The sequence below is a fragment of the Podarcis cretensis genome (assembly GCF_951804945.1).
Source record: "Podarcis cretensis genome assembly, chromosome: 4".
NCBI lineage: Eukaryota > Metazoa > Chordata > Lepidosauria > Squamata > Lacertidae > Podarcis > Podarcis cretensis.
In genome coordinates, this window is record NC_137173.1 from 53,774,860 (window position 1) to 53,796,349 (window position 21,490).

The 21,490-nt window shown below is 41.1% G+C and overlaps 2 protein-coding genes across 4 annotated transcripts in view; one reads left to right on the forward strand and one right to left on the reverse strand.

Annotated features, from left to right (window-relative positions):
• The window catches only part of LOC307213815 (trifunctional purine biosynthetic protein adenosine-3-like), a 25,820-nt gene extending 21,152 nt beyond the window's left edge, over positions 1 to 4,668 (forward strand). For 2 of the 3 annotated variants that reach the window (XM_079972021.1, XM_079972023.1), the window contains exons 20-22: positions 258 to 399; positions 652 to 767; positions 1,828 to 4,668. In XM_079972021.1, coding sequence (XP_079828147.1) covers positions 258 to 399; positions 652 to 767; positions 1,828 to 2,061 — 492 coding nt within the window. In that variant the 3' untranslated portion in view covers positions 2,062 to 4,668. The remainder of the gene's footprint in view (positions 1 to 257; positions 400 to 651; positions 768 to 1,827) is intronic. The other variant, XM_079972022.1, reaches the window with a different exon arrangement.
• Positions 3,663 to 21,490, reverse strand: part of LOC307213817 (trifunctional purine biosynthetic protein adenosine-3) — a 27,090-nt gene continuing 9,262 nt past the window's right edge. The window contains exons 8-23 of the mRNA XM_079972027.1: positions 20,369 to 20,494; positions 20,085 to 20,172; positions 19,587 to 19,672; positions 17,862 to 18,030; positions 16,094 to 16,325; positions 14,126 to 14,220; positions 13,299 to 13,408; positions 12,451 to 12,649; positions 10,626 to 10,877; positions 9,202 to 9,354; positions 8,178 to 8,381; positions 7,480 to 7,608; positions 6,441 to 6,571; positions 6,133 to 6,274; positions 5,530 to 5,645; positions 3,663 to 4,895 (exon numbers count right to left, since the gene is read on the reverse strand). Of these exons, the coding sequence (XP_079828153.1) occupies positions 4,698 to 4,895; positions 5,530 to 5,645; positions 6,133 to 6,274; positions 6,441 to 6,571; positions 7,480 to 7,608; positions 8,178 to 8,381; positions 9,202 to 9,354; positions 10,626 to 10,877; positions 12,451 to 12,649; positions 13,299 to 13,408; positions 14,126 to 14,220; positions 16,094 to 16,325; positions 17,862 to 18,030; positions 19,587 to 19,672; positions 20,085 to 20,172; positions 20,369 to 20,494 (2,430 nt within the window). The 3' untranslated portion in view covers positions 3,663 to 4,697. The remainder of the gene's footprint in view (positions 4,896 to 5,529; positions 5,646 to 6,132; positions 6,275 to 6,440; positions 6,572 to 7,479; positions 7,609 to 8,177; positions 8,382 to 9,201; positions 9,355 to 10,625; positions 10,878 to 12,450; positions 12,650 to 13,298; positions 13,409 to 14,125; positions 14,221 to 16,093; positions 16,326 to 17,861; positions 18,031 to 19,586; positions 19,673 to 20,084; positions 20,173 to 20,368; positions 20,495 to 21,490) is intronic.

A 21,490-nucleotide genomic window follows, 5' to 3' on the forward strand; every position in this document is an offset into this window, starting at 1 on the left:
AAAAATCCCACATTGCCAGAAAGTATCTTCACTTACAATATTTCTCTGCAGAGTACTGCCCCATGCCTCATATTTAGATACGTATTCTTGAGACAATTATGTCTACGAGTAAAAAAACAAGATCATCTAGAACCTGGTTTGTATAAATTTAATGTAAATTTTGAGGGTCTTCAAAAGGTTGCCCATGTTCTTCAGTTTTGATTTGCATGGTGCTTGGAAGTTTCTTTTGCATTAATCTTTTGCATTAATTATTGTAGGTAATTGACCATAAACTGTATGGAAGCAGATCCGAATATGAAGGCACACTTGACAGAGTCCTTGAAGAATTCTCTGTGGAACTGATTTGTTTGGCAGGATTTATAAGAGTTTTGACTAGCAACTTCCTTAGGAAATGGAGTGGTAAGCAAGTGGAATGAACTATTGTTGTATTAAGTTTTTTTTTTTTTTTAATTCCTCAGAAGGGCTGACAGCTGCTGAGGATTCAGCATGTATAAAGCAAACTAGGATCATAAGAATTTCCAGGCTGGGTTCATATACTCAATCAAAGCAGTGATTTTCAATTAGTGATCTGCATGTGGGGCTACCATTTCCATTTTGCACATTCTTGTTTGTCTCTTTGATATGTCTGAACAGAGTTTTCATTAATTATAGGGAAAATTCTGAGCACTTATCCATCACTTTCACCATTAACTAAAGGAGGAAATGTCCACAAGCAGGCACTCTCATCTGCATACAAAATTGCTGGCTGTACAGTCCATTTTGTGCTTGTAAGTATCTTCCTGTGAATAAAGAAAACACCTCTTTCTGCTTCTGCACACCTGCAAATAATTCTCATTCTTGACATAGGCAGAGATGGGGTATCTAGGTTGGGGTTTTTTGTGATCCTCCTGATGTTATTGGGCTACACTTCTAATCCCTGAGTTTGATGTTATTTAGCATAAATGTTGCCTTGGTCCCCCCCGCCCAAAAAAGGACTATGTAATATTGCTATTCTTCCAATTTGCTTTGAACAAAGGAATCAGTTCACTAAAGCAGGCATAGGCAAACTCTGGCCCTCCAGATGTTTGGGACTACAGTTCCCATCATCCCTATCTAACAGGACCAGTGGTCAGGTATGATGTGAATTGTAGTCCCAAACATCTGGAGGGCCAGAGTTTGCCTACGCCTGCACTAAAGTCTCTGAGACCCCCCTGTTCCTGGCGACATATACCTACACCTTGTTCTCCTCAGCCCTTGATGGAGGTTTTCTAGCTGTCGTAACAATATTAACTCCAAGCTCATTTACATTGCAATAAACGCATGGCCTGTTCCTCCAGAAGGAAGTGCCGTTAAGTTTAATGGTGCTTATTCCCTTGAAAGTGGGATTAGAACTGAAACCTTAACCACCTTCTTGAATAAACATCTCCAACCACCAATTCCTAACCTGACCCTTTGCCTAGTTGTATTACCCATTTGTCTTCCTACATGCCATTTCTAAGGACCTAACTACAAGTGACTGTAAAGATGAGATGAACAACTAGGTGGCATTTTTTTAAAAAACCTAAATACCCAGGGTGTGTATGTGTGTGGAATTGTTATCAAGATCACTTAAAAAAGTGGTTGCTACTTATATCATCAAGGTTGGATGCAGTTTGGGCCATAATGTGCTCCTCATCCCTTTTCAACCTGCCACCTGTCCTTTATATTACAACTTAAATTTCTGCTAATCTTTTCCAGACTGAATTTCAGTAACACTACTCTGCCCCAAGCACTTTCTGCTTCTGTTGCTCTTCATGTGGAAAGTCACCTATCTTAATGGAATCTCTCTCTCTCTCTTTCTCTATGGAGGATACTAGTCTCGAAGCAGTAATCTTACAAGAGCCCGTCTCTGTGAAGGCAGAAGACACGGAAGAGACCTTGTCAGAAAAGGTCAAAGAAGCAGAGAGTCGGGTATTTCCTGTTGCCCTACAGCTGGTTGCCAGTGGAATGGTGCAACTAGGAAAGGATGGCAAAACCTACTGGAAACGAGAGAGTCGGGAGCTGGTCCATCAAAAGGAAAGGCAGGATTGCTCCTCCTCTTAAACTTTCCTATAAGCAGCTACAATGCAGCAATGAATAGTGACGGTTACAATAATTAAGGCTGAAACTGTCAAATTCCTCTTATCCAAGTGCTTTTCCTTTGCTAAAATCAGAGCATGTGGGTCAATATTGCTTCTTCAAGTGAGGAAAGCATGCTCAATGGACACAATACGGGGCATAATTAGCTTAAGGGTAGCCTAGGTGGTGATTTTACTCTCCCCCTGACTCCATGAAATTCATGGGCATACCCCACCAGATAATAAGCATTAGGGGGGGAAATCTCTGGCACCAACATAGCTTCCCCCCTAAAGGATAAGGTGGAGAGGGGCTGTGGCTCAATGCAGAATATCTGCTTTGTATGGAGGAGGTCCCAGGTTCATTCCCTGGGATCTCCAAGTAGAGATGGGAGGGAGCTGCTGCCAGTCAGTGTGGACAATACTGAGGTAGATGGACCAATGGAGATGGCACTATATAAGGCAGCTACCTAGGATTCCTTTCCCCATCCTCCACACAAAGTTTTCTCATTCTGTATCTCATTCTGCATTGTCTTGGCCACATCACTGCTGACCTCAGAGGAGAGGTTTCTGTGGCCTTTGCTGGTATTAGAAAAACACTATGGGTTTTGTGGCACCAGCCACAGCAAAAAAAAAAACAGGTAAGGGGATGTTGTAGCTGGGTTTTGCCAACTGCAGGGAACAAGAATGAGAAACTTGAGCAGGCACGTGCTGAACTGTATAAAATCAGTGTGTGTTTGTGTCACTTGTAAAGGCAAAGGATATTATTTTCCCCTCAGGTTTGCAACTGGATTTATATTCTAAAGATATTTAAACCAGAACTTCTGAGAGCTCCCTGATATGCCATTCAAAGCACACCTGAATCCCCTTTTAAATAACTTCCCACATAAAACTAGTCAGTCAGTCAATATATGACGGATATCCAGCATAACATGATTGATAATTTTCCCAAATTTTCTGCATTTAGCTATGATAGTTTTCACTTCAAATGTTTTCACTTCAAATGATCCTCAACTCTATTCTCACAGGGTGTGCCACAATCATGTTTTGGAAACTGTAAGATGGTACATAGTAAGAAGAATGTTTCTCGCACTCACTTTTTGTTATGTACAAATACATTGAATAAAATTGCATTGCAAAGCCATTGTTCACACACGGTGACTTGAGTGTACACAGCCGTCTCTCCTGGAAGGACTGATTTGTACAGTTTAAATGGGACAGTGGTGCATGAGTACACAGAACCATCCTCCTTGGGGTAAGCTTGGGCTGTTGGTAGAACATGGTGCTCTGGGTAGGGGCTAGCCAGAGATTAGTGTACCAATGTCACCTCTCTTGATAACAATATATGACATACTCTCGCTAAAAGCTAGATACAATGGGTAAGCTTGTCTTCTTACATGACCTGATCATTAAAAGCAGAACACCTCTGGTTTATTTTTGGCTTCAGGTTGCTTCTTTTGTGGAAGGTTTCCACCAGCAAGACTTGCTTAGGAACTGACAAGACACTGCAAGGCATCTTTAGCAACTGTAAGGAGAGAAATCTTTTAACTATCACCCAGAAATTAACATAGATATGTATGTAATTTCTTAAATTAATGATTTTTATTAGAATGGGGTTTGATATCACTGAACATTTGGGTACAAAACAGATAAGAGGAATGTAACAGTATTGTGCTATATAGTCCAATCCCTATGGAAGCTTAGCATTTGAACACTGATTAGTTTTGTAAATAGCAAAATCATAACACAATGGAAATATTGTATTCTCTCCTTTAATGAACCATCATGGTGATTTTTTTTAAAGGCACATGTAATATGTAGCTACTTACTTCTTTTCTTTCAAAGTTAGGTCAATTCCTTCCTCACTGTGCTTTCTAGCTATGATAAAAACATACTGAAGAACATGTTATTGCATGTCTCCATGATGTCATGGGTTAAGTTTTAATAAACAATATGTTTCATAGTATAATATATTTAGAAAAGGGGTGGGGATTAAATCTCCCACGTGATTAGCTGAATACAGCCCTGGTTACTGCCATGTGTTTCTTTGATTTTCTTGTGCTCACCAATCGTTATGAAATACTTCAATCTTTAGCACTATGGCAAAAAAACCTGATTCTGATTCACCTTGCTATTCAGAAATAAATGTTAAAAGGATGGATATTAAAATGCTTAATTAATGCTGTGACCACAGATAGTTTTATTGTATAGTCCCTTTTCCTGGGAGTAGGCACGGTCTGTTTGTGAAGGCAATGCCTGATTTAGACAAGGGCACTGCCATGTAGCTGGCCCTTTGATACAGGTGAGGCATAGTGTGTACTAGGTGGCAATCTGTTTGAGTGAAATGGTTGCCCACAAGGGCTTTGGATATTTCAGTGCACCTTTCACGATGCTTTGGGTGACCCTGGTGTTAATCACACGCATGGCTTACCATGAGGTCCTGTGTCTGCAGAGGTCCATTTTAAGAACCTGTATTATGGCAAAAGTATTTGAATATTTGAGATGGCAAATTCATCCCCTTCCCAATTTGGCTCTGTTTGGTTTTCTCATCTTGCTGCCCTATGCTACAGAATTAAAGCAAAAATTATGCATCGTGGTTGTTGCTGTTTTCTTGTCCTCTGCATTTCAGTTGTGCTTTCCCGAATTCCAGCGTAACTTCCCATCTCCTCCTAGCTGTACTTCTCCGCTTGCCACTAACTGCATAGCAGCAGGGAAGGCTCTGTGCTCTGCCTCCTTCACCCTTTCGCATAAAGTCTCCTCTGTGTCGCCAATCTTCACAGGGACTGGCTCTTGAAAAATGATTGCTCCAGCATCAACTTCTTCCTAGAAAGGAAGGTCAGAAACGTTGACAAGATGGAGAGATAGACGAAATTATGAGCTCTAGAACATGGCCTTGGTTTGCTTTCATGACCTCTCATGGGACTCTTTCCCCTTTAAGAAATTATCTTCAACACTACAAGCTATCTTGAAATTGGCTAATTCTGTACCACAAATATTTAGTCTGACTCCAGTCTGGTCTAGTTAGCTGTAGAAGAGAATTCAAGAGAAAACTGTAAAACGCACACCACTATGAAAACCAGGTAAAATATTATTACAGTTCACAATAATAAATTATTTCTAAATTGTGAAGTAAATGAAGCAGTCCAATGACTGTGCTCAACAGCTGCATAGATTCCTTAACTTAACCTTGACCTGGTCTGCAGCTGGCAGCAGTCAGGCTAGGCTGGGTTCAAAAAGATTCCCCAATTACTGAGCTGTAGTAGACGTCAGACTATGCTGAAGTGGGCAGGAGGTGCAGCAACTGTCTAATTAGTACATTTTGTGCTCAGATCACTGGCCAACCCTTTCACATTCTGTGTAAATTAATCCCTCTGCATTCATTGTTGGCTGAGAAGCAATCTGACAATCAATTCAACTAAGATTATTATTAACAGAGTAGCAAAAAAGGAGAACATACGGCAACAAAGTGCACAGTACAACCAGTGACTCTGACTCCAGCCTCCAGTACCAGTCTATGGGCATTTGCTCCTTTAAATGAAGGCAGCAAAGATGGGTGAATATTCAATATTTTTCCTAGAAGTAAAAAACAAAATTCATTTTTTTTAGTTCTCCTAGCATTACAATGCTTAAACAAGAAATTACTGACGTACTAATTGAAACAAAATATGTAAAACAAAGCAGGTTTTTTCTGCAATTTCCATCTTCTTGAATGAACTGGTAACAATTAGATATAGACTAGAAACTATAATGTCTGAATCAACATTATCAGACAAACGGCAGCCATCAACTGAGAATCTGAAACCAGCTGCATTTTGGAATCAGAAATAATGGGACAGCTATGATACAGCTGGTTCACTAATAACATAGAGAATATCAATGTCCCTTTTTCACATCAATAATGATTATTTTAAAAATGTAGAGAAATCCCTCTCAAGCTGTGGGAAACACTGTGCTGTTTTTAAACTAGGAAATTAGCAAAATCTATTAATTGAAAACAAAACTGTTGTCTAACGGCAAGGGCATTTCTAGTTCCAAGTGCAGTATATCCAGATGCATTTACCATTCCACTTTCTGACAAAAGGACCAGATAAGATCCGCATAAATCCTGCAAGGCAGACCAGCTCAACTGAGAACTCTTCAAGGACTTTATCAACTGCGCTGTCAAACTCTGTGCGACTGCTGTACAGCTTGTGGTCAATTACCTAAGAAAGGGTAAAGCATTGTGAGATTATGGGATACATTTATTTACCCTCAATCATTAATGCTGAATATTTCAGAATATTTCAGAAATGCTGAACTTTTTGAACAGTCAGACACAGACACCTAACCGCTAAGTTACACATGCCAAACTGTTGAACATTTACTTACTTTTGTAGGAATGCCAGCTCTTTCAGCTTTTCTTAGCCCTTCTACACCAGCTTTGTTAGAAATGACAAGGACTATTTCTGCATAGCTAGTTGGCTTCTTTGTACTGGTTATTAAAGCTTCCAGATTTGTACCTGAAGGATCCAAGACAATCAAGTGAAAATATATTTAAGAGGGACTCAGATATTCTGAAAAGATTTTTAAAAGCAGCAAAATAGCAACTTGATTCAGTAAGTATAGAACCATCGCCAGGTTGGATGGCAAAATACACTTTTGCAGCACATTCCACACATTTAAATGTTAAGTATTTTTTTTTCTTGAGGCACGAGTTTTTCATTATAAGTACATCCAAAGAAACCTGTGTAATTTCAAGGGGTTCTTCCTATTCCAACTGTATGCCACTCAAACTCTGAACAAGTGTCTTTTCTCTCATGGTTCTTTTCATTTCTGTTCCATAGTGCATATTTTAAAAAAAGAAAAAAGCTGCAGAAATCCTGCCATTTAAACCTCCGGTATTCGGCTGGAGTTTTTGAAAGGCACCTCTACCCCATAAAATCCTGACTCATAAAACTCTGCTTTTGTTTGTTTGCAAAATACAGCACCTTGCATTCTGTGTTTAGGCAGAAAGGTGTCTGATCACGTGAAGATTGTCGCTTGTGAAAACGTGCCTTCATGATTGTCTCAGGAATATTTTTTTATATACTTCCCTATACAGGGCTTTCTTCAGATGTTTTCTAAAAGTCATATAGTTGTTTATCTCTTTTACATCTGATGGGAGGGCAGTCTACAGGGCAGGTGCCACTACTGAGAAGGCCCTCTGTCTGGTTTCCTGTAGCTTCACACACCGCCAGAAGGCCCTCAGAGCTGCATCTCAGTGTCCAGCCTGAATGATGGGGTAGAGACACTCCTTCAGGTGTGCAGGACCAAAGTTGTTTATGGTATGGTCTGACCAAACTACTTCAAATCAGTCTTCCAGAATACCCCAACCTATGGCCTCAAAGATGGCATTCATTTCTCACAATGGAGAATGTAGGAGTCTCACCTGTTCCAGAGATGAGGACGCCGACCCTTGTTTTGCTTGGTTGGGTTTTGCTTGGTTGGCTGTGGAAGGACTCTATCCTATTTGCCTGTAAGGCTTGAAGTAAGTTATTGACTTCAACGTGGGCAGACCCTTCAATTAAAAAAAGAAACATTAGCTGTAAATAAATAGAACTAAATAATTAGAAACAAAGGGAGCTGCCTTCTACTGGGTCAGACCATTTGGTCCACATAGCTCAGTACTGTCTACACCAGGCGTCGGCAACCTAGGGCCCATGGGCCACAAGCGGCCCATGGGGGTCGTTGAGCCGCCCCCAAACCGAGCCACCCGCTTGGTGAGTCCCCGTGTGCTGCTCTAAACCAGCACGGTGCGGGGACTCACTTTTGCAGTGCTAGAAATTGCGTCTACCGAAAATCGCGGGTGGGCGCGCGCGCGCACACACACACACGCGATCCGGTCCACAAAGGGATCTTTGCTGGAGTGAACCAGCTCAGGCAAGGTAAACCTTGCCAACTCCTGGTCTGCACTGACTGGCAGCTGCTCTCCAGGGTTTCAGACTGGGGACATTCCCCAGGGAATGAAGCTGGTACCTTCTGCATGCAAAGCAGATGCAGTCCTAATTCAGATGCAGCACCATCACCCCATTAAAAATAAATACCCTCACAAGTCATCCCCACATAGATGAGGCTCTGCATAGTGACCTGCTTGACGGCGTACAACTTTTCCAATCAGCCAGGCCTCTTCATGCCTCTGGATGTCCTTCAGGACCTGCCCAGCCAGCTCCTTCTGCACAACCAGGACTGAACCAATCCCACAATTAAATGTTCGAGCCATTTCTTCCTCCGACAGATTTCCCTCTTTCTGAAGCCAAGAAAAGATGTCGGGTATCTTCCAGCTTTCGGCATCTGAAAATAACCAGAGTTGTATGGTAACACACTTTTTAAAAAATCAGTCAACAAGCATTACAGAGAAATGAAACTGACAATTCTGATTGAACTTAATAAACATAAAAGTGATAAGCCCAGTAATAGCAAAAGATCTGATGGTTATCACTGGCAATTGAAGGAAATGTATTTAACCAATCTAACCACCTATTTTTAAAATTATTATCTTTTTCAATTGATCCAAAATCTTTTCAAGTTAAGGCCACCTTCACACCATACATTTAAGGCATAATAATACCACTTTAAACAGGCCTGGCCTCCCACAAAGAATTCTGGGAGCTGTAGTTTGTTAAGAGTGCTGAGAGTTAGGAGACACCTATTCCCCTCACAGAGCTACAGTTCCCATAGTAGTTTAACAATCAATTGTTTTTCACAGGGAACTCTGGGAATCGTAGTGCTGTGAGGGGAATAGGTACTTCCTAACAACTCCCACACCCTTAACAAACTACAGCTTCCAAAATTATTTGGGGGAAGCCATGACTGTTTGAAGTGGCAACATAGTGTAAACTTAGGCTGAGTGCCCACAGAAAGCCATATAAAACTGGGATGAAAGGGAATGTCTAAATTTCATTCTACTCTTTATTAGTGAATGTGACAATCCATCCTTAAAAATATCTTCAATCAGTCAATTTTGAGATAAAATGTGGATTTCAATAAATGGGGGCAGGAGGAGAAGGGAGAAACCGAGTTAAAGAAAGGAAAATGGCATCGATAAAAATTAAGAAATATATCAAGCTTGCAAGTTTTGCGTAGGTGTTCACCATGACCAAGACATTCTTACCTAGAACTACCCCAAAGGATGCTGGGAGTACACGTGGAATGTTCTCCAGCAGCCCTCCTCCAGTGATGTGGGCATAGGCCTTCACGTAGCCTGAACGAAGAACCGGCAGGAGAATCTTGCTATAGATTTTAGTGGGTGTAAGCAGTTGTTCTCCTGCGAACATAAGTCATTAACAGGTTATTATGCAAAAGCATGATAAAGCCCAAAAGCACATGCAGGATGAAATGCATCAAGGAGGCCTTATGAAGATATTGCTGTGGCCCTTCCTTATGTGTTTACTGCATGAAAGGGGCTCCATATTAATTGCATTGCATGGCTTCCGCAGTCCTGCACCTGGGATCCACGTTCAACGTGGGGGTGTCTATAAGGGCTGGGGGGAGGGGAGAAAGCCTACACAGGAGCTGGAACTCTGCATGACTGGCACTCTAGCTTACATTTTATTATTTCTATTTATTTCATAAAATGCACACACTGCTTGATTGTAAGCAAGCCCAAACCGGTTTTACATAGGATACCTATGCACACAGGCATTCCATCTGCAGATGTCTATGCCTAATCCATGGATGTTGGAGGCAGGACTGGGGGGGAAACATAAGATTAGCATCGGAAGGCAGCTAACGAAGTGCAAATGTCACACAAGTAAAGTGGTACCTCAGGTTAAGTACTTAATTCATTCTGGAGGTCCATACTTAACCTGAAACTGTTCTTAACCTGAAGCACCACTTTAGCTAATGGGGCCTCCCACTGCTGCCGCGCCGCCGGAGCACCATTTCTGTTCTCATCCTGAAGCAAAGTTCTTAACCTGAAGCACTATTTCTGGGTTAGCGGAGTCTGCAACCTGAAGCATATGTAACCTGAAGCGTATGTAACCTGAGGTACCACTGTACACACAAAAATGGAAAGAGTTAATGTATTCCAACAGTTGCACGTACTCATTTTTCCTCACTAGTTGCCCTTTGATAGAAACCAGGGTCAGGAGCCTTTTCCAACGTGAGGGTCACATTCTCTCATGGGCAATGATCTGGGGGCCATATATTCCAGAGGCTGAGGCAACTAGTGAGGAGCATCAAGTGTGACTCTTTTGTCTTAAAACAGTTAGTTACCTCCAAGCCACGTGAAATTGAGAGGCCTCAATGCACCTCCCCACATCCAAGCAAGTTGGAGTCACTATCACAGCTCGAGGTCACATTCCAAAAGCATAGGAAAGAAATTAAAGAAATAAAAACACTCAGGGAGGGGCTAGGTCTGTGAGGGGGGTGGCCTGGAGAGAGTTCCAGGGGCCAAAGAGAAAAGAGAAGCCTGGAAAACCACATTTGGCCCCAGGTTCTGAGTCCCCCTTTGATAAAAAGTCCCCAAATGTCCTAATAACTGAAAATTGACCAAACGTAGACAGAAGAAGAAAATGCTGCAATTACTGATCTTACCTAATGTCTGGTTACCAGAGCGGCCCACTGGAGGAGAGGAAAAATCTAAAGAGGACTTTTCAACAATCTTTCTCACAAGGCTAAACCCGTTGCTGTGAACACCAGAGGAAGCTATTCCAATAATCACATCTCCCTCGACAATTCTGTCTAGCTTGGGAAGCATCTGGTTTCGTTCCACAGCGCCAACGGCAAAGCCCCCCAGGTCATACTCTCCCGGTGGATACATGCCAGGCATTTCAGCCGTTTCTCCTCCTGAGGTGGCAATAGAAGACAGAGAAAGGGACTGTGAGTGTTAAAGCAAAACCACTGGTGACTATTATAGAAACTCTACTTCCCAGATTCTTACATACACTGAAGTATAGCAAGCACAGCCTGTCTTAGATGGGGTTTTGTGGTTTTTTGCTTGTTGATTACATTTTATTGAATTTTCAAAGTTGTACATCCAAAGGAAGAAACGAAAAACAAGAACAACAAAATCATAGGTGCTTTTGGTACTCTTAAGGAATAGCACACAGAAAAACAGGAAACTGCCTTAAACAGACTCCTACCACAGATCTATCCTGCTCGATACTGCCCACACTGACTGCTGGCAACATTGCAAGGTTCTCCACAGGAGTCCTTCCCAGCCCCATCTGGAGATGCCATTGGACTAAATTTGGGACCTTCTGTGTGCAAGGCCGATATTCTGCCACTGAGCATGTTCCCTTCCCATGTTGTGGATCATGCCATGAAAAATGACTCGGTTTCTCAAATTCTGCCCATTTTAAAACGGAGAAATCAGTCAACAACATGTGTGAGGTATGTGTGTGTTACACGATTAAGTAAAGAACAAAGGATTTCAAAATGGAACAGCCAGAACAAGCAAAACAGCAGTTCTGATAAGTAAATAATCTAGGAAAAGGTCGTTATGAGAGTTTGCCTAAGTACAAAGTCACGGTGAGCCCACTCATGACGCAAGGAGAGGCGACTGTCTCAGGCAGCAGGATTCACAGGGGTAGCAGAGATAGATCTTTATTTTCCCTGTTGTTCCTGATGTAGATCTTCACCCACCCCTTCTTCCCTGGTGGGGACTGGGGTTGCCATTTTGTCATTTGACTCAGGTGCCAAAATGTCTGTACCAAGTTACACAACCAGGAGAATCACACAAGACAGCTTTTGCTGTGGTGCCACTTCAGAATGCAGATTGGGGCTGGTGGTGAACAGATCATGTGTTTGAAACCTATAATATATAGGTTATATAAATGCTTCCTGCACACAGAAAACTAGCATGTTAGAGGGAAAGGACTGGGACTGAATCCAGCCTTCTTTAGAGGCAGATTTAGGGCAGTGTGACTGGTTTCCCTGCATAGGGTGCTGAGCTGAAAGGGGGCACCTTCCCACCTCCTTCCCAAAGCCTAGCTAGCACTTACCCAGCTTTGTGAAGGACACAGGAGGGCTCTAAAACCCTGAGAGAGTCTTGCACCTCCTTCCCAAAGCATGGCCCCTTGCTTAGCTGGCTTTGGGAAGGCAGCGCAAGGGCGGGGGGCGGGGGGAGCATGAATTTTGGCCTGGCACAAGGTGCCATATTCCAAGGCCTGCCCCCTGCCTTCTACACTCTTCACCTCTTCAGAAGATTCCCCTTTTAAATTCCACCCACTCATAAAACAGGGCACACTGTGATGACCCATTGCAAACTGAATGTGTAAACTGATTCTTGGATCCATAATAGCCGGACACAGTATAAGTATATGAATCAACCTTATGCAACATTAAGTTTTGCTTTTAACTAAATGCAGGAACCTGAGAATTTTCTAATCACATACAAGGAATGAGTGATCATTCCTACCGAGGAGCGCACATCCTGCCAGTTTACAAGCTTCAGCTATTCCAGCGATGACTGCCTGAGCTGTCCCGACATCAAGTTTCCCACAGGCAAAATAGTCCAGGAAAAAGAGGGGCTCAGCTCCCTGAGCTAGGATATCATTGACACACATGGCAACCAAGTCTTGACCAATGGTGTCGTGCTTATTGCATAGCTGGGCAATCTGTAATGAGAATTAGACAAATCACACCTGAGCTAGGCAAGACTTGGGAGCATCAGAACAGCCTTCCTGGATCAGGCCACAGGCCCATCTAGTCCAGCCTCCTTGTTCTTGTGGTGACCAACCAGATACATATATGCAATAGCACTCTCACCACTTCTGATTCCCAGCCAATGGTATTGAACATAACTGAGATTTCATTTTTAACTGCCATGGAAGGTACATAGGTGACTATAATCAGAGGAGACCCCAATATACTTTTATGCAACTCCTATTTATATCAGCCAGGCTTGGGAAAGGGACATTGACGCCATATTGTGCTCTTGGACATTTTTTCAAAAGTATACTAGAAAATTTGTTTCCTGGCCTCAGAAACTATGCCCTTCCATTTGCTCTCCTGTGAAGGACTGACATCCATTTCAGACACATATCTCAATGTGATGCAAATAAAGTTATTCAATTGGGGGGGGGGGGGGAGGAAAGAGGGTATTGTAGATGCCAAGGACTGAATCAGGGACCTTTTGCATGCTCTGCTGCCAAACGATGATCCCTTTGCATAGTAAACACTCAGTTACTAAGTAAAAATCCTGTCGTCAGCCTAACACCTTCAAAAATCCATTAAACCTTCCCAGCCCACACAACCTTCCCTTACCTTGAGCTTTGTTCCGACACCATCAGTTCCAGATACCAAAATTGGATCTTTATATCCAGCTGCTTTCAAGTCAAAGAGGCCAGCAAACCCTCCTAGGTCAGCATTGCAGCCTACCAAGCAGGAAGAAAAGGACTCATTCACCAAGTTCTTGTTCACATGATGGAGGTGATTTAGAGGCGGCTATAGAATTATTTGTCAAACCACATCCCTGATTGGTTTTGCCCTTCTTCAGATCTGGAAGCAGCACCGCAGAACGAACTGGGCAGGGAAAGGGGACAAAATATCTTCTCACCATGGATCTCCCTGGTGCCTAGATCATTCTGCAGCCAATCAATTGGAATTAACAGCAAAGGTGAGGGATGAGCCTCTCCCTCCTGCTCTCCTTTCTCCTACATTTAACTTGCTCCACAATGTAATCCAATGCATTTTTACTCAGAATCAAGTCCCACTGTAATCAACTGGGAGAAAAGTTCACCTTGCTCTGTTAACCTCTGCTTTACAAAAAATGTTAGGTGAGGGGTGGGTGGGATCCTGAAGCTGCAGTCAGATAAAGGGTATCTATCCAATATGGTACAGATATGTTAAATGGAATGATTTTCCTTAAATATATTCTGCAGGTCCTAACTACAGCACAATTCCAGTATTCTAAAATCTCTGCATGATGGCTAAACTGCATGCCTCATCTGGAATTCTTAGTGCAAAACGTAAAATACAAGAGTTGCACATATATTTTTACAAAATAGCAAGGGGTATGGGTATAAAGAACTCAGTTTTTCATGAACTTATTCTACAAATGTTTTAATTAGAATGTACAGATTTTATCTTACCTGGCCTAGATGTGGCCGCTGCTAAAGGTTTAATGTTCTGAACCAACGTGTTACCAGCTGCAATATCTACACCACTGCCTTTGTAAGTCAGGCCCCTAAAAGGGCAGAATAGCCAATAGTCAATTGATTCATACATACAATCCATTTATAGCAGTATTTTCCAGTGCCAGTATAGAGGTGTAAGAATTCGCTGGGAACTTTTCCTGTGCCTTTAAGAAGTATGAGTGAGAGTGTTTGCTCCAAAAGGCCTGATTTCAAAGGTCAGTAGCTCTGTGGCAGTCCTTATGATCCCTGTGCTCTTGGAATGAGTGGTCCCTCAGCTGGGACTAGTTCCCTGCCCATCCCTGCTCCACACTTTTCAAATTCCCAGATGTGTATCACAGCAACCGCATGCTATTGAAGGAATAGGTCTACTCTGAAGTAAGTAATTCCTACTGAATTACGGACAGGTAAGTGGGAGTTAGGACTGCAGTCTTAGTTGACATGTGAGCCCAAGACTCCCAGGTCCCAGTCCAGTATCTGTTAAATGGATCATGCTGACTTTTGTAATCAGCAATATATTTTTCAGGGGTTTCCAGGCTTAGCAGAAGTAAAAAGGGAACATGCCCTGGAAAATATATCTTGCATATAACTTGTAATATTTTTAAAGCTACACATCATCTTCATCAGCTAAGCCCAAATGTATTTTGAGTACACCATTTACTCTCCAGGCATAAACTCAGATGCGCTAGCTATAAACTCAAATACACTATCGCTGTTTAGGATTAGAATGTGCATGAACATGCATAGAAAGAGTCCTCTTACATCTGGCCAAATATTGTCTTGTCTGCTTCGGGGGGGGGGGGGGGAGAGGCGAAATCAACTCAATGGATAGAGCACACTACACAGATTCATATCATTTACCACTTCTAATCAAACACTACACATTCCGTAAAAATAAAGCTAGATACTGCACCATTCTTAGAAACTTTATTGCATATACAAAAGACTAGTATTACAGTATACTAACACCTGATGCCATATGCTTTCAGTTTTATACTAACAGTGTATTTCATTCATAGAAGAAGACTATTTTATAAAAAGGTAGTACTTCTTCAACAGTTTATATTTTGTGGCACTGACAAAAACATTTAGGTTAAAGGTTGAATTAATTCTACCAGTGTAGCTGCATTAGTGCAAGATGGCAATTGATGCAGTTATACTGGTAAAAATGTCTTTGCTTGATCTTTATAAGAGTAGCCTCCAAATGGCTGTGTCAGAAGATTTTCACACGCTAGGACAGGGCTGGGGGGTGATGGGAGTTGTAGTCCAATAGTATTGGGGTGGTGGTGGTGGTCAGATTCCTATCCCTGCTCTAAAGCCTAAGTGTACCAGCCTCTTGCATCCTCAACTTTTATTTCCCTCAAAAAATGGATTAATTCGTAGTAATATGAAGAGATGTCAGTGTAGTCACTCTTAAGCATTTTGGGAGTAGCAACTTCATGTAGGTGCATGTTGCTGTTTCATTCTTCCCACCCACTAGTTTTTCACTTGTTAACAACAAATCTACACAAGCTTACAAAGAATTCTGGGCAATGTAGTTCCAGGAGGAAACAAAAAAGGGTCTCTCTGTGAGAGCCCTAATCTTCTCAAAAACAGGACAGATAAACTGGTTTAATATTGTGTCATGAATGTTGCATTAGTAGCCGTGAAAAAAGTAAGTGTAAGCTATTTTATGTTTTATTCAACAGTGTTTTAAAGTCTTCAGTAAAAGAAATACGTATTCATTACCCATTAATTAATCCTAGTTGTTTTTGTGATAACACACAAGGATATCCATTAAGAATAGTTATATGAGGATATTGTATAATATATTGATACAAAATTTTACTGAAACATGGAATGATTATGTAGTGATTTGCATGGATTATGGATTATGTTTAACACATATTCTTACTATCGCCTTCTGATTTGGCCTCAGATAGGTACCTGGATTCTTTAAGGAAAGCTATAGCCCGATAACCAATATCCTTTCTATAAATGGCCCCTTTGAACTGGATGACTCCTACTCCTTTGTTGGCTTCTTCCAGTGCGGTGACAAGGTCCTTCTTGATAGCTGTCACAGTGAGGACTCTGCCGCCATTGGTCACCACTTTGCCATCTTTCATGGCTGTGCCTGCGTGGAACACCTGCAAACCCAGCTCTTTCGCCCGAGGAAATCCTATAAGGTGAGAATTTATTTATTTTTTAAAGTTTCCTGAAATCTTTTGCCATACATCTATTGAGCGCACAAGCAATTATAAATATGCCTAACCAAATAAAAATGGCAGTGAACTCAACCCATTAATAAATAAAAAGTTGATGAAAAAGGACACGTGTGGGCCAGAACTGATCTGTCTGAAACCTCTACGGCAGGAGTGGCTTATATGTGGTTGTCGCGAAGTTGCTGGTTCATATGTGGCATCTATCCTAACATCATCCCCTTTTGTGTCTGCCTCCCTCATTGAGACCTTCAGGAAGAATTTAAAAATATGGCTGAAAGATACTGTTTCCGATAACCCTGAAATCACTGGCTGAGAGAATGTTTTGAAACTGTTTTTAGAATACTTTAAAATATGTCTTTTTCATTGCTGATATCCCTGGGCTCCTTCAGGAGGAAGGGCAGAATATCTATTGAGATGTTGATGGTGGTATTAGCTATGTTGGCTGGAGTCCAATGACATCTAGAGAATCATAAGTTAGGTACCCCTGTTCTATGAAATTACATCCCGACATTTGACACCATACTGTGACTTGAGTGCCAGGAAATCAATCAGTGCTAAAACAATTAAAAATAAAATAAAAAGCCATTGAAAACATTTATGGTAAATTAAAAACATGTAAAATGCAAGGCTTTCTCTTGATAATGTAGGGCAAACAAAGGCTTCAGTTTACTTGCTGGCATTCACACACAAAGATGACGGATACAAAAGCACCCACCCAACCACCCAAAGACCTCCTCACTCCCTTCCACCTTATCTTGTTCGAGACGTATGGTTTACTGCAGGGCTGGGCAAAAGCATATCTCCAGGTAGCCAGACTGCCTGTATTTTACAGTTGTTGCTGTTCCTTCTCCCCTTCTGATAAGGTGTCATTCCCTAAGGTGTCTATGGCCACCAAGACATCCATGTAAGTTACCAAGATGGCCACATGTTTTGCAAAGGGATACCAAACAGAAAGGGCCCTAAAGCAACTGCTCTGAGTGGGGCCAAGTTAGTGAGAAGCTCCTCTTCTTTTGGCAGCCTGTAGATATGATGATTGAAAGTGGGAGTGCGAGGTCTCAAAGGCTATAGCCCAACACCCTGGGGTAAACCTCTTTGACCTCGGTAGGGCTTACTTCAGAGTAGACATGTATAGGATTGCTCTGTAATGCTGCAGTCCCAAACAGTTTGACTAGGGAATAAACCCCAATGAAATCAAAGGGACTCACTACTTACTTATGTAAAAGGAGTTATCTATTACCTAAATATACAACCAGTGTCTGGCTATACTGTAACCAGTCTTTTCTTGCAGAAATTAAATTTGCTCTTTGTATTATGAGACAAAGTGGAAACTATCGCTTTAGAAATCAAAAGCAGACACTCAACTGGTTAAAACCAAAGCGTTCGTTATTTGAGATAGCCAGCCTGCAAGAGACTCACATAGTCTCTTGTCAATCACATGAAAGTGGAAGGATATAATGTTCTACATGTTTAAAACCTGGGTGTCAGTTTCCTACCTGTTATTTCCAAACCCTTAGGATAGCTTCCTGGATAGCCTTCACTGGCCATGACTACAGTCACAGCTGCCCAGTCTTCTAACCATACAGGCATGTGGCGAGATAATTTTTGATCCATCGTTGCTTGTATAACCTCATAAAGGTCACTCTTAAGTAGTGGGAGAATTACCTACACAAATATAGACCAGAGTTAGGCACATCTTTCTGGTGTTACTTTAAAAAAAATAAGAAAACTAGAGAATTAACTCCCAATGAAATACCATGGAAATGACAAGACAGTTAAAGAAGCATTTCATTGTATATTACAGTATATTATGTATGCCATCCCAAGCACATTGATTAGGAAACATATTTTATTAAAACATGTAGAATGAGTTGGTGTAGACACACAAGTATACTGAACTTTAACAATATATTAAATATACCTTGCAGTGCAGTATAGTACAGTAATGAAGATCACAGAATTAGACTGTGGTACTTTAAAATTGTGGCTATCATATATATGTGTGTTTGTGTGTGTGTGTGTATAATTTTATTTATTAAAGATGTAACAAAAACAAAACAAGAATCCTCAAACCAGAAACAAAGAGTAAGTAAATATGTGATTATTAAATGATATTGCAAATAAACCTGCTTGATCGATGCTCACAATATGATCACACGTTACATTTAAACCAATGCTTATACAATTGTACCTTGGTTGTTGAAAGCCCTGGAACTTGGACATTTTGGTTTCCAAACGCCGCAAACCCGGAAGTGATTGTTCCGGTTTGCAAACGTTCTTTTGGAACCCAAATGTCCAACGAAGCTTCTGTGGCTTCTGATTGGCTGCAGGAGCTTCCTGCAGCCAATCAGAAACCACAATTTGGTTTTCAAATGTTTTGGAAGTTGAACGGACTTCCGGAACAGATTCTGTTCGACTTCCAAGATCCTACTGTACTCAAAACACATAAAATAATGCAATTGCTTTTTAATCATTCAGAAGAAACCATGGTTTAGAGCCATGGTACAACAACATGATATGCTACTTGTACTGGCACATTTTTGGCTTAAATTGCAGTGCAGTACACTATCTCCATATGACAGCTTTCTCTCATCTACCTGTCAAATCTGCTTCCCTGGGAGTACCAGTTGCCCCCCTCCAGTCACTAACCAAGAGGCAATGGAAGTGTATGGCAGGATTGATGGCTGTGAGAATGAGATTTGCTGACAGTGCACTTAGCAAGACTGGTGGAGCCTTGGCCCATCCCACAAAGAAGGGAGGGGCTCAGTTCAAGTGCACAAATAGTGACTCATCCTTCAAATACATCTTTGATGCAAAAAATACAAAAATGGCAGGACTTTTGCTATTGCACAACTGCAGGAATTTTATTAAAATTCTGGTTGCTGGAACTTAACAAGAAAAAAAGAACAATGAGCTTTCTGTGTTAGAAACTACTGCTTCTTGGTGCTATCATACAAATAGGCCTCCCGCAGCATCTCAATTACTTCAACTCTTCCAGTATTGTAAGAGTGCATAGTAACATTACTTTGCAGGAGTAATGCATTCTGAGGGATAACTGAATTAGTCCAGCATGATCCAATCCATAGAGGGGTTTGGGAAAGAAAAAAGGTTAAAGCGCAATCTAACACATATCTGCTCAAAATTAAATCCCATTGAGTTGAATGGGGCTTTCTCCAAGGCAACTGGATGTACTGCAGCCCAAGATATACAGTGTCACTCACCTGACATTCTGGGTCACCAAATCTACAATTGAACTCTAAGACTTTAGGTCCATCTTTGGTTAGCATTAATCCAGCATACAGGACACCTTAAAGAAAAAGGCACAAGATATTGAGGACAAGCACAACTGGTAAATTTTAAAAGAATGTTGCATTGTTTTAAGATTATGACTATTATTTCCACCATCTAGAGAAGTATGTGGAGCTTTGTCAGCAATTGTTTGCATTCACTGCAGTTGTCCACAATTAGTCCCCAGAGTGGCTGGGGAAGCCCAGCCAGATGGGTGGGGTATAAATAAATTATTATTATTATTATTATTATTATTATTATTATTATTATTATTAGCATTTTTGGACTGCTGTCATTTAAAAAACAAAACACTGCTTTAACTCATGTAGCAGATGCTCAAAGCAGAACTACTGAAATCTATTGACTTCAATGGGTCTACTTTGCATATGGCTAATGATGGATATCACTCGTATAATGATACTCCCACTTACCAATGTAAGGAATACCCTCTTTTCTCATACCATCAACTGTTTTCTGGAGAACAGAATTTCTGATTTTCAGAAGAAGTTCCTTGGACAGCTAATAAAATGTGACAAAAGTAGAGCTTTTAAGAATGTAGAGAATTTAACCAATTCTAGGAACAAGAATCTATTGTGTCATGCTTTTTTTTTTACTCCTGGTGTCAAGAATCTGTTTTTCCTGTTACTCAGCTCTGATGACAGGTGCTCTTTAGTAATAAGCTCTGACAAAGAAGCACTGTAAACATGAATTTTACCTGAGGTGCTGGGGAATATGCACCCATGCCGCCTGTGTTTGGGCCCTGATCTCCATCCATTAAGCGTTTGTGATCCTGGGCAGGTGGCATCGGGGCAACAGTGACACCATCCGTAAAGCATAAACACTGTAAGAAAAATAAGATAAACCATGGATGGTTTATAACTATGCCAGGTGATAATAGAAATTAACTCAGTGTCCAGGTTTTCAAAGATGATTATTAATAAGTTGCTAATTACAAGTAGTGCCCTCCGAATGATGGGAGACAGTCCAAGGTATAGGTAGGTAGCCGTGTTGGTCTGACGCAGTCAAAACAAATTGAAAAATTGTCCGGTAGCACCTTAGAGACCAACTAAGTTTGTTCTGGGTATAAGCTTTCGTGTGCAGGTATCTGAAGAAGTGTGCATGCACATGAAAGCTTATGCCCAGAACAAACGTAGTTGGTCTTTAAGGTGCTACTGGACAATTTTTTAAATTTAGTCCAAGATATTTTACTTTTATTCAGTTGGCATTTCTCTAAACAATATACAATGGTACAATACTTTTAAACAATAGGTTTAAATAAATGCAATATTTGAAAATGGAGATTTCTTATACAAATTAGGAGCCAGGCAAATTATGTAAATGTTAATATAATTCATAATATTTTTCTGAAGGTGCTTGGTGAAATCCAATAATAGTCATACTTGGAGCAGACCCCTTGAAATCAGTGAACTGAAGTAATTTGATTTCAATGGGTCTGCTCTAATATGATCTAGCAGGATGCCACCCACCATTTCTGGAAAACACAAGTTTTAAATTCCTTTCTAACAATTAAATATACATTCCATGCTTTATGTGTGGCCTCAGGAGCGGGTGTTTTGTACTATTAATATGCTGCTGCTGTTGTTGCTGGGGGTTTTTTTTGGCACAGGGTTCCCCCTCCCCCCAAAAAAATTCCATATTTGATTTGCAATGGAGTTCTTACTCTTATGACTGATCAATAATATCTAGCAAGAGCCAGGGATCAATATTTAGGATCAGTCAAAAGGAAGCCAATTTGAAAGCATGGAGACAGATTCAACTGAACAGTTTCACTAGTAGATGCTAATATGATGAGTCCCGCTAGTGTAACTGGGTCGTT